Genomic DNA, 12571 nt, shown 5'->3' with positions numbered 1-12571 from the left:
TCATGGCTACAGACGTGAGTGCTACGGTCGGTAGTCATTTAGGCAGGTTACCTTCGCTTTCTTGGGCACAGGGTCTATGGTGGTCTGTTTGAAACATGTAGGTATTACAGACTCTGTCAGGGAGAGGTTGAAAATGTCAGTGAAGAAACCACTTTCCACCACCATGCTAGAGTGGCTAATTCCTAGTAATGCTAGTCCCGGATGTTGTATACCATGTTCTCGCTATTAAATGTAGTTCAGGAGGAAATCAAAGCCTTTGGAGCCTGAAGGGATAAAAAAATTCAAATAATCATGAATGAACCGGTCGCCGGGGGACACGAGTGTATTACCGACTGTACAGTCGTGGCCAAAAGTTTTGAGAATGACACAAATAATAATTGCCACAAAGTTTGCTGCTTCAGTGTCATTAGATATTTTTGTTAGATGTTACTATGGAATACTGAAGTATAATTACAAGCATTTCATAAGTCTCCAAGGCTTTTATTGACAAGAAGTTGATGCAAAGAGTCAAAATTTGCAGTGTTGACCCTTCTTTTTCAAGACCTCTGCAATCCTTCCTGGCATGCTGTCAATTAACTTCTGGGACACATCCTGATTGATGGCAGCCCATTCTTGCATAATCAATGCTTGGAGTTTGTCAGAATTTGTGGGTTTTTGTTTGTCCATCTGCCTCTTGAGGATTGACCACAAGTTCTCAATGGGATTAAGGTCTGGGGAGTTTCCTGGCCATGGACCCAAAATATCGATGTTTTGTTCCCCAAGCCACTTAGTTATCAATTTTGCCATATGGCAAGGTGCCCCATCATGCTGGAAAAGGCATTGTTCATCACCAAACTGTTCCTGGATGGTTGGGAGAAGTTGCTCTCGGAGGATGTGTTGGTACCATTCTTTATTCATGGCTGTGTTCTTAGGCAAAATTGTGAGTGAGCCCACTCCCTTGGCTGAGAAGCAACTCCACCAATGAATGGTCTCAGGATGCTTTACTTTAGGCATGACACAGGACTGATGGTAGCGCTCACCTTGTCTTCTCCGGACAAGTTTTTTTCCGGATGCCCCAAACAATCGGAAAGGGGATTCATCAGAGAAAATGACTTTACCCCAGTCCTCAGCAGTCCAATCCCTGTACCTTTTGCAGAATATCAGTCTGTCCCTGATGTTTTTCCTGGAGAGAAGTGGCTTCTTTGCTGCCCTTCTTGACACCAGGCCATCCTCCAAAAGACTTCGCCTCACTGTGCGTGCAGATGCACTCACACCTGCCTGCTGCCATTCCTGAGCAAGTTCCGTACTGGTGGTGCCCCAATCCCGCAGCTGAATCAACTTTAGGAGACGGTCCTGGCGCTTGCTGGACTTTCTTGGGCACCCTGAAGCCTTCTTCACAACAATTGAACCGCTCTCCTTGAAGTTCTTGATGATCCGATAAATGGTTGATTTAGGTGCAATCTTACTGGCAGCAATATCCTTGCCTGTGAAGCGCTTTTTGTGCAAAGCAATGATGACGGCACGTGTTTCCTTGCAGGTAACCATGGTTGACAGAGGAAGAACAATGATTCCAAACACCACCCTCCTTTTGAAGCTTCCAGTCTGTTATTCAAACTCAATCAGCATGACAGCGTGATCTCCAGCCTTGTCCTCGCCAACACTCACACCTGTGTTAACGAGAGAATCACTGATATGATGTCAGCTGGTCCTTTTGTGGCAGGGTTGAAATGCAGTGGTAATGTTTTTGGGGGATTCAGTTCATTTGCATGGCAAAGAGGGACTTTGCAATTAATTGCAATTCATCTGATCACTCTTCATAACATTCTGGACTATATGCAAATTGCCATCATACAAACTGAGGCAGCAGACTTTGAAAATTAATATTTGTGTTGTTCTCTCAACTTTTGGCCTGTACACATCAAGCCCAGACGATGGTGGAGATCTATAAAGCCCTCTCAGGCTCAGTGTCTGTGTGTCTGTGTGTTCTCCTGGGTAAGAGAGATATGTCTCCTCTAACCCTGTCAGGTGATGCACATACGGAAGCTGCTGGCCAAAATGGACCGACCCAACGGGCTATACCCAAACTATCTGAACCCTCGTACTGGCCGCTGGGGCCAACGTAAGTACCTCTCTCGCTTCATCAGAAAATAATACTGACAGGTGTGTGTGCCTGTGCTCACCACTGTGGGCCGCTAGGCTGTGTAAATGACTGTGTGTGTGAGTACTGGGTGTTTTTGGAGCTTTAATAAATATGTATAATTAGAAGCTGTTGGCGGGAGGCATCTTAACTAATTGTTAATTACCCTGACTTAGACAGCGCTGTTTAATTACTGTTTCTACTTCTTACTGCTCAACCTGACCACGCACCCGCACACACTCACACGCCAGGGTTTCCATTGTGGCACCGGAAAACATGACCGGGAAGATTATAATTTACCGGCCATTTGAGAAATGTACTGGACTCATAAGCATTGGATATATAACCCATTAGGGTGTCTACCCACGGTGCTCAGAATGACAGAAATCATATTTAGATTATGGTAATTCATCTTAACACAACATGCAACTCATATAATGAAGCAGCCAATAAAACATCATTTTCAAACATTTGCCAAAGTGCAATTTCCCGGAAAAAAAAAAAAAAACATTCTAAACAGCGTACCTGATAGCATTCCATATGTCACCGAGATTAAAATCTATTTTAGGAACTTAGTTAGAATCTACAGATACAACAACTATGATGGGTTGCTAATACAGTGCATTCGGAAAATATGTCGACCCTTTGACTTTTTCCACGTTTTGTTACTTTACAGCGTTTATTCTAAAATTGATGTAAAAAAATCTCCCTCATCAATCTACACACAATAACCCATAATGACAAAGCAAAAATATTTTTTATAACAAATATGAAATTTACATAGGTATTCAGACCTTTTACTCAGTTCTTTATTAAAGCACCTTTTGTCAGCGCTTACAGCCTCGAGTCTTTTTGGGTATGACGCTACAAGCTTGGCACACCTGTATTTGCGGTGTTTCTCCCATTCTTCTCTGCAGATCCTCTCAAGCTCGGTCAGGTTGGATGGGGAGCGTCGCTGCACAGCTATTTTCAGGTCTCCAGACATGTTTGTTCGGGTTCAAGTCCGGGCTCTGGCTGGGCCACTCAAGGACATTCAGAGACTTGTTCCGAAGCCACCACTACGTTGTCTTGGCTGTGTGCTTAGGGCGTTGTCCTGTTGGAAGGTGAACCTTCGCCCCAGGTCCTGAGGGCTCTGGAGCAGGTTTTCATCAAGGATCTTTCTGTACTTTGCTCCGTTCATCTTTCCCTCGATCCTGACTAGTCTCCCAGTCCCTGTGGCTGAAAAACATACCCACTCCATGATGCTGCCACCACCAAGCTTCACCGTAGGGATGGTGCCAGGTTCCCTCCAGACGTGACGCTTTGCGTTCAGGCCAAAGAGTTCAATCTTGGTTTCATCAGAGCAGAGAATCTGCTTTCTCATGGTCTGAGAGTCCTTTAGGTGCCTTTTGGAAAACACCAAGCGGACTGTCATGTGCCTTTTTAATGAGGAGTCGCTTCCGTCTGGCCACTCCACCATAAGGGCCTGATTAGTGAAGTGCTACAGAGATGGTTGTTCTTCTGGAAGGTTCACCTATCTCCACAGAGGAGTTCTGTCAGTGACCATCGGGTTCTTGGTCACTTCCCTGACCAAGGCCCTTCTCCCCCGATTGCTCAGTTTGGCCTGGCGGCCAGCTCTAGGAAGAGTCTTGGTGGTTACAAACTTAAATGGTTCCATTTAAGAATGATGGAGGCCACTGTGTTCTTGGGGACCTTCAATGCTGCAGAAATGTTTCCAAACCCTTCCCCAGATCTGTGCCTCGACACGATCCTGTCTCGGAGGTCCACAGACAATTCCTTTGACCTTATGGCTTGGTTTTTCCTCTGACATGCACTGTCAACTGTGGGACCTTTCCAAATCATGTCCATTCAATTGAATTTACCTTCGGTAGACTCCACGTTTTAGAAACAACTCAAAGATGATCAATGGAAACAAGATGCACCTAAGCTCAATTTCGAGTCTCATAGCAAAGGGTCTGAATACTTATGTAAATAAGGTTTTCTAAAAACCTGTTTTCGCTTTGTTATGGGGTATTGTCTGTAGATTGATGAGGGGGAAAATGTATTGAATCCATTTTAGAATAAGGCTGTAAAATAACAAAGGGGAAGGGGTCTGAATACTTTCCGAATGCACTGTATGACTAGGCATGTGCCTTTGGCTTCTGGACAACGAAAGAAGGTTGATATGAAAACCAGGAGACAAATGGTGTAGCGGTGGGTCCAATAGGGAAGTAAATGGAAATAAAGTTGCGAAGATTATGTAAAATACTACAGAAAGCATGACTTGGCCACAGAGGAAACAAGGATCATTAACTAAAAAATAAAATAGCTCGTAGTCAAGATCATCTGTCTTGAGTATGTGTCCTTATGGCAGTGACTGGTGATCTCGCATTAGTTGACTTTTAACAGTATTTTTTTTACATTTAAATTCATATTTTATGAATAACAAAGTGACAATGATTTGAGAAATTAAAACATTTTATTACTGAAATGAAACTGTTCCACGAAAATGTGCATGTGAAAATCAACTTGAAACTCTCGCGCCACCTATGAAGTCTTTATAAAATAATTGCCTAAACATTTCCATGGTCACATTTATCCTATACAGTGGTTCCTCCTTTAACTTCTTAAAGTGTAGGGGGCAGTATTTTCACGGCCGGATGAAAAACATACCCAAATTAAACTGGTTACTACTCTGGCCCAGAAACTAGAATATGCATATTATTAGTAGATTTGGATAGAAAACACTCTGAAGTTTCTAAAACTGTCTGAATGATGTCTGTGAGTATAACAGAACTCATATGGCAGGCAAAAACCTGAGAAAATCCAACCAGGAAGTGGGAGATCTGAGAATTGTAGTTCTTCTTTTGAATCCCTTTCGAAACTTTGGGGTCACGTTGCACTTCCTAAGGCTTCCATTGGCTGTCAAAAGCCTTCAGAAAGTTTTTTTCATCATTCTCCTGTAACCGGGCAGAGATTAGGAGCTCAGTCAATGAGTGGACTGCCTGGGACCAGTGAGTTGTTTACTGCGCAGGCACATTTGGCGCACCCCTCCTTCTTTTTCTCCTGGGATGAATACGCTATTGTCCGGTTGGAATATTATTGCATTTTTACATTAAAAATACCATAAAGATTGATTGTAAACAACGTTTGACATGCTTCTACTAACGGTAATGGAACATTTTGACTTTTCGTGTCTCGAATTGCGCTCGCGCATTATGTCTTTGGATAGTGACCTGAACGCACGAACAAAACTGAGGTATTTGGACATAAATATGGATTATTTCGAGAAAAAAAAAACATTTCTTGTGGAAGTAGCAGTCCTGGGAGTGCATTCTGACGAAGATTAGCAAAGGTAAGAAAATATTTATAATACCAATTCTGAGTTTAGGTGACCCCAGAACTTGGCGGGTTTCTGTATAGCTTGCTTTGATGGCGAGCTATGTACTCAGAATATTGAAAAATGTGCTTTCGCCGAAAAGCTATTTTAAAATCTGACACAGCGATTGCATCAAGGAGTACTGTATCTATAATTCTTACAATAATTGTTATGTATTTTGTCAACGTTTGATGAGTATTTTTGTAAATTGATGTGGTCATTCACCGGAAGTTTTTGGTGGGAATACATTTTCTGAACATCACGCGGCAATATAAAATGCTGTTTTTGGATATAAATATGAACTTTATCGAACAAAACATACATGTATTGTGTAACATGATGTCCTAGGAGTGTCATCTGATGAAGTATCGTTAAAGGTTAGTGCTTCATTTAGCTGTGTTTTGGGTTTTTGTGACATATATCCTTGCTTGGAAAATGGCTGTGTGGTTCTTTTTGTCTATGTACTCTCCTAACATAATCTAATGTTTTGCTTTCGCTGTAAAGACTTTTTGAAATCAAACAATGTGGTTACATTAAGGAGAAGTGTATCTTTAAAATGGTGTAAAATAGTCGTCTGTTTGAGAAATTGAAATTATGATATTTTTGCTGTTTTGTATTTCGCGCCATGCTATTTCACTGGCTGTTGAATAGTTGCCCAGGGAAGTTAAAAGTTGCGAGCTTACCGCACAGGACTTAGGTACCCAGCGTCACGGCTCCAGACCACCACTAGGGGGAGTTAGAGCACTCATTATGCATTTGGGTCCCAAGGTTTTTATATAACCAGTGACGAATTTGACGCGAGCCACCAGTCCCTGGTGACTTTCTTCAGCAAAGATGGCTGACAAAACATTACGGTGGAAGCAAATGTAATTAATTATAACATAACGAGTCAAGCAAAAAAATGTACAATTGAGAGGAATATGTTAGTTAATGTAGAGAAGCAATTTTTTGTCATAAAGTTAATTTACGAAAATCGCTATTTAGCAAGTTTTTTTTTCAGTCATATCCAATACCAGGTGTATCAAACTCCATTCTTTGAATGATGCTGTGTCTGCATGTATGTATTACAATTAAACACTTCAACAGTGTTTACCACTCCTGCTCCTGGGACATGAATGATTCCACATTGTAACTATGCAATAGAGTTGAAACACAATTTAAGTAAAGGCTGATTTGTAATTCATATATACAGAAAAAAATATTACACTACACTTCTTATGCATATCTAACTCCCTTCATCTGCATTAATCTGAAAAGCTTCTCCCAGCCATGTGGATGATTGAAAACAGGGCAGCAAAGTTTGTTTGTCACCAGAGCGGTTTAGAGCATATTACTATTTGCCTGTGAATAACCAGACCTTCATACACTACTTGCTATGCTGAATTGTTGACGCACAACCAAAGATTCTGCCATAACCTGCCAGCGAGCCACTCAGGCGGAGAATGACGTGTGGAAAAGGGCGAAGAACGAGATGGGAGTAACAATCCAGGCTATTTGTTCTGAGACCGGCATAATAATGTAATGAAACAAGCAGGGAGCAGGTTTCGAACTCTCAACATTCTAGCCCGAAGTCCAGCACGCTATCGATTGTGCCCAAATATATTAATTGAAGTTGGGGCCGATTGTGGTTAAAAACACTATCAATTGGAATCTTTAACATGTGGAAAGGGGGCAAAGTATTATTAGTTTTTCACAAGCGTAGCAGGATGGGCTATTACCTGAAGAATAGAATATTCAACCTTTACTAAAGAATTGTCTAATAGTGGAGCTAGGTGTGAACCCCCCTCCAACTTGCATCAAATCATTTCTATCTACCTACACACAGTTAATGTTCTGATAAAATAAAAATATATATACACACAGTTGAAGTCGGAAGTTTACATACACTTAGGTTGGAGTCATTAAAACACGGTTTTCAACCACTCTTATTCTTATTTCACTTATAATTCACTGTATCACAATTCCAGTGGGTCAGAAGTTTACATACACTAAGTTGACTGTGCCTTTAAACAGCTTGGGAAATTCCAGAAAATTATGTTATGGCTTTAGAAGCTTCTGATAGGCTAATTGACATCATTTGAGTCAATTGGAGGTGTACCTGTGGATGTATTTCAAGGCCTACCTTCAAACTCAGTGCCTCTTTGTTTGACATCATGGGGAAATCAAAAGAAATCAGCCAAGACCTCAGAAAAAATGTAGCCCTCCACAAGTCTGGTTCATCCTTGGGAGCAATTTCCAAACGCCTGAAGGTACCACGTTCATCTGTACAAACAATAGTACGCTATTATAAACACCATGAGACCACGTAGCCGTCATACCGCTCAGGAAGGAGACACGTTCTGTCTCCTGGAGATGAACGTACTTTGGTGCGAAAAGTGCAAATCAATCCCAGAACAACCGCTTGTGAAGATGCTGGAGGAAACGTGTACAAAAGTGTCAATATCCACAAGAAAACGAGTCGTTAATTGACATAACCTGAAAGGCCGCTCAGCAAGGAAGAAGCCACTGCTCCAAAACCGCCATAAAAAAGCTAGACTGTGGTTTGCGACTGCGCATGCGGACAAAGATCGTACTTTTTGGAGAAATGTCCTCTGGTCTGATGAAACAGAAATAGAACTGTTAGAATAGAATCGTTATGTTTGGAGGAAAAAGGGGGAGGCTTGCGAGCCAAAGAACACCATCCCAACAGTGAAGCACGGGGGTGGCAGCATCATGTTGTGGGGGTGCTCTGCTGCAGGAGGGACTGGTGCACTTCACAAAATAGATAGCATCATGAAGGAAAAATATGTGGATATATTGAAGCAACATCTCAAGATATCAGTCAGGAAGTTAAAGCTTGGTCACAAATGGGTCTTCCAAATGGACAATGACCCCAAGCATAGGTGGCTTCTCTCTTCAAAATGCTTTAAATGCTTTATCATCCAAATGTAAAAGCATATACTGTACAGTACTGTATTTCTTCATCAGCATCTTTATGCTTTCATTAATAAAATAATGATAAATACGCTTTCAAAATGCAGATGTTGATTTAGTTATGGATCTATAACGAATTACTATGGAATGAATATCACCAATTTACAAAAATATTGAACAAAGTTGTCTAATGAAGGCAAACAATTTATAATCCTCCAATCCTCTTATGCTGTAGCCTACTCACGACCGTCACGTTGCACAGCTTCATATTTTCCATTCCATCTTAACGGAAACCCTGAGGGTTTCGTTTTTCTCGGAATAGAAACACCATAATATTAATCAAATTAATTAAGCCCAATTTATTAATCAATTCCATATACTATGTTATTACAACGGTTTTAAATTCTCTGGTAATGCCAATATGGAAGAAAATCAAATGCTTCTCAAAGATGCCTTCTGGTGGTCAAACTAGCACTAACTTGCATTAACAGATAAAAATGGCTGACGATTAGATAACGTGCCACTGAATGCTGCAGCAGTACGCAAGGTGTGCTGCAGTATGACGTGACTTTTAAAGGAGGAACTACTCTAGGCTACTTTGAAGCAAGGTAAGACTTGCCTCAAAATATGAAGTTAAACGTTCTGGTTTCAAACTAAGTACGTTTTCAAAATGCATACTGCCTCCAGCTCACATTGTAAAGCGGTGAGTGATAAGCTGATAGCCTGTTTCCTGCACTTCATGGTGAATGGGAGGCGCGCTTCAATTACCAGTTGAGAAATAAAGAGAGAGAGAACATGATGAAAGAGGAGACTGCTGTTCTTACTATACTATAGGTCCAACATCTAGTGCAGTGACGTTTTAAAGGGATACTACGAGATTCTACTTGCCCAGAGTATGATTAACTTGTGGATAGCATTTGTATGTCTCTGCCTGAGGTACGTAGGAAGTTATAAGTATTTTCACAAGCCAATGCCGACTAGCATTAGCCAAATGACTGGAAGTCTACAGGTACGCTAGACTTCTTGCCCAAGGACCCCTGCCCAGGCAAACTGGTGACCCATTATATGTTAGCAAAAAAAAGTAACGTCTTACCAGGTGAATGATAATGGCAAGTAGAAATTATCAACATTTTTAAATGAATAGATTTGGTAGACCGCAGGGGTTTCGTTAGTTCAGAAATATGCATTTTCAAAACTCAGACCATCAAAAAATTATGTTTTTAAACCATTTCACCTGCGTTTTATATTGAAAGTCAAGTTTTTTTTTGCTTCAGTACAGTTATCAGGGGCGTGGAACTATAGTTTTCTTTAATAGAAAATACAAACACATTCGGCAGAAAATAGTTTAATTTTCATCAGATGACAACAAAGTCCAACGCTATTTGGCTAGCAGCCACACAATTAACTTAAAATGAAAAAGCAAGGTCTTTCTTGCAAAAATGATGCATGGCCATCATATTTCTAATGCTATCATAGAAAGAATGTAACCAGCTACATTTCCTATTGTTTTGCTTGATGTTAAAAGAAAGTAGCTGCACATCAGTCGGAGCACTGTCTGCTGAAAGAATGCCCATTAGTGAATTCGCATCCGAGTGAAGTGCAACTGAACCACAAAATTTGGTCTGATGCCGAGCAGAAATTACAATAAGAAGCATTTTAGATCTGTGTTTACAAACAGCAGCAAAAAAAAAGGTGTGAAAAATTGAATTTTGCGTTAACTCGAACCCCAGAGACAGGGAAGTGTAAACTCTAACAGTTTATTAGCTAGAAAGGTATCTTGGCGGTGTAAAGAAAATGTTGCTGTTATAAAGCTAATTGTCTGCAATTGTACAACCTTTTCCATTGAGCTGAGAGAAAATGTTGCAAATGTGACGCATATTTCCAGCAATTGTAGGCATTTTGCCATGGCTAACACTGTTCCTCTGCTCAAACATTACAGAATCAATGGGCATGTGCCTTGAAGGCATGTTTTGGGAATTTTTTATTCTCCTTGTCTAGCTTTTTTTTTGACTTTTTTTCCCCAGATAGATTTTTGCTTCCATCAATGTAATTTTCTGCATCATTTCCAATCCCCCATATATCTTTTAGATAAATATAAATTATTTTATATATTTTTTTTTTTTCTTAAGAATATATAGTAAAATATTATTTATGCATTACTTCTATCTGGTTTTGGTCATTTAAGTTGACACTGAAACGGTTTTCCCACCCCAAAACATTACCACTTAGATGGCCCATCTAAGACTTTTCTATGCAGAAAAAAACCCTGTAATTAGCTCCAATTATTAATTTCCTCCATTTTAAAGGGTGCAGCTAGAAATAATTATATTTCACACCAAAAATCCCTATATATATATATATATATATATAGGGATTTTTGGTGTGAAATATAATTATCGAGGCTATATATATATATAAAACATTCAAACACTTGGATCCCCTGCAATACCTCTGTTGACCCCAGTTTGAAAACCCCTGCGCTAGCGTCCGCAACCCACTAATCTCCCTCACAAATATACTTGTTCAAGCACCCACAAATGTATGGTTACACTAGGGGTTCCTAAAATTTGAGGGCTGCGACCCCAAAAACGTTTGGGGATATCAAAAATGTTTTGTGACACGACCCATGTGAGGAAAAAAAAAGTGTAATCAAATTTGAGTTTTTGACAGTGTTTCAATCTTTAGACCATATGATTTGATGTGACTGAAATGCATCAGAAAGGTATTGGGAAGCTCAGAAGATCATCAGGCAATAATGTTTAAACGATCTTCTGTGTAGAAAAGAACATCATTGATGGTCTTGTCCACTCAGTTCTAATGATTTATGGGCATAGTAGAGAAACATACATGTTCCTGAGTCTTATCTTTCAGCGATGGGGTCCTAATTATTTGGAGCTTAAACCATTTAAAAGATAGAGCCACATTTGAAGGAAGAAAACAGAAACTGCTCTGTTTATTACAACCTCCTCTAGCGGCTACCGGAGGTTACTGACGTAATCCCGGTTCTTTGAACCAAGAGCAAATTTTCTAGTTTGGGGAAACCCTGGGTTACACGTATGCACTTGCACACACACAAACACACTGTGCCCTCTACAGTGTATACCTCTTTCCAAGGTTGTTTGCATTTGGCATTTCTCTCTTTTTCTCTCAATCTCTGACCCTCCATATGAGAATGAATTATTCATTGCAAATTTCCTGTTCTCTTCATTTTGCCAGGGGCACACCAATCCCCCACAGCCATTTGCGTAGAAAACTAGAAAACATATTTTACTTTGTGTCTGTGAGTCTCTTCAGCTCCTCTCTCGCTCTCACTCTGTCTCTCGCTCTCCTCTGGGCCAGTGGTGTAAAGTACTTTTTAGGTTATCTGTACTTTAATTTACTATTTACAGTTGAAGTCGGAAGTTAACATACACCTTAGCCAAATACATTTAAACTCAGTTTTTCACAATTCCTGACATTAAAAACTTGTAAAAATTCCCTGTCTTAGGTCTGTTATGATCACCACTTTATTTTAAGAATGTGAAATGTCAGAATAATAGTAGAGAGAATGATTTATTGCTTTCATCACATTCCCAGAGGGTCAGAAGTTTACATGCACTCAGTTAGTATTTGGTAGCATTGCCTTTAAATTGTTTAACTTGGGTCAAACGTTTTGCATAGGCTACCACAAGCTTCCCACAATAAGTTAGGTACATTTTGGCCCATTCCTCCTGACAGAGCTGGTGTAACTGAGTCAGGTTTGTTGGCCTCCTTGCTCGCACACGCTTTTCAGTTCTGCCCACACATTTACTTTGGGATTCAGGTCAGGGCTTTGTGATGGCCACTCCAATACCTTGACTTGGTTGTCCTTGGTTGCCATTTTGCCATAACTTTGGAAGTATGGTTGGGGTCATTGTCCATTTGGAAGACCCATTTGCGACCAAGCTTTAACTTCCTGACTGATGTTTTGAGATGTTGCTTCACTATATCCACCTAATTTTGCTTCCTCATGATGCCATCTATTTTGTGAAGTGCACCAGTCCCTCCTGCAGCAGAGCACCCCCACAACATGATGCTGCCACCCCCGTGCTTCACGGTTGGGATGGTGTTCTTCGGCTTTTAAGCGTCCCCCTTTTCCTCCAAACATAACGATGGTCTTTATGGCCAAACAGTTCTATTTTTGTTTCATCAGACCAGAGGACATT

General features: G+C 40.6%; 1 protein-coding gene across 1 annotated transcript in view; it reads left to right on the top strand.

Moving 5' to 3' along the window:
* LOC115161105 (mannosyl-oligosaccharide 1,2-alpha-mannosidase IB) overlaps positions 1-12571 on the top strand; it is a 120474-nt gene that overhangs the window by 90892 nt on the left and 17011 nt on the right. Inside the window, exon 9 of the mRNA XM_029711853.1 lies at positions 2005-2098. Within this exon, the coding sequence (XP_029567713.1) occupies positions 2005-2098 (94 nt within the window). The remainder of the gene's footprint in view (positions 1-2004; positions 2099-12571) is intronic.

Source organism: Salmo trutta, chromosome 24 (assembly GCF_901001165.1).
Source record: "Salmo trutta chromosome 24, fSalTru1.1, whole genome shotgun sequence".
NCBI classification, from domain to species: domain Eukaryota; kingdom Metazoa; phylum Chordata; class Actinopteri; order Salmoniformes; family Salmonidae; genus Salmo; species Salmo trutta.
This window is presented reverse-complemented; position numbering and strand designations above follow the sequence as displayed.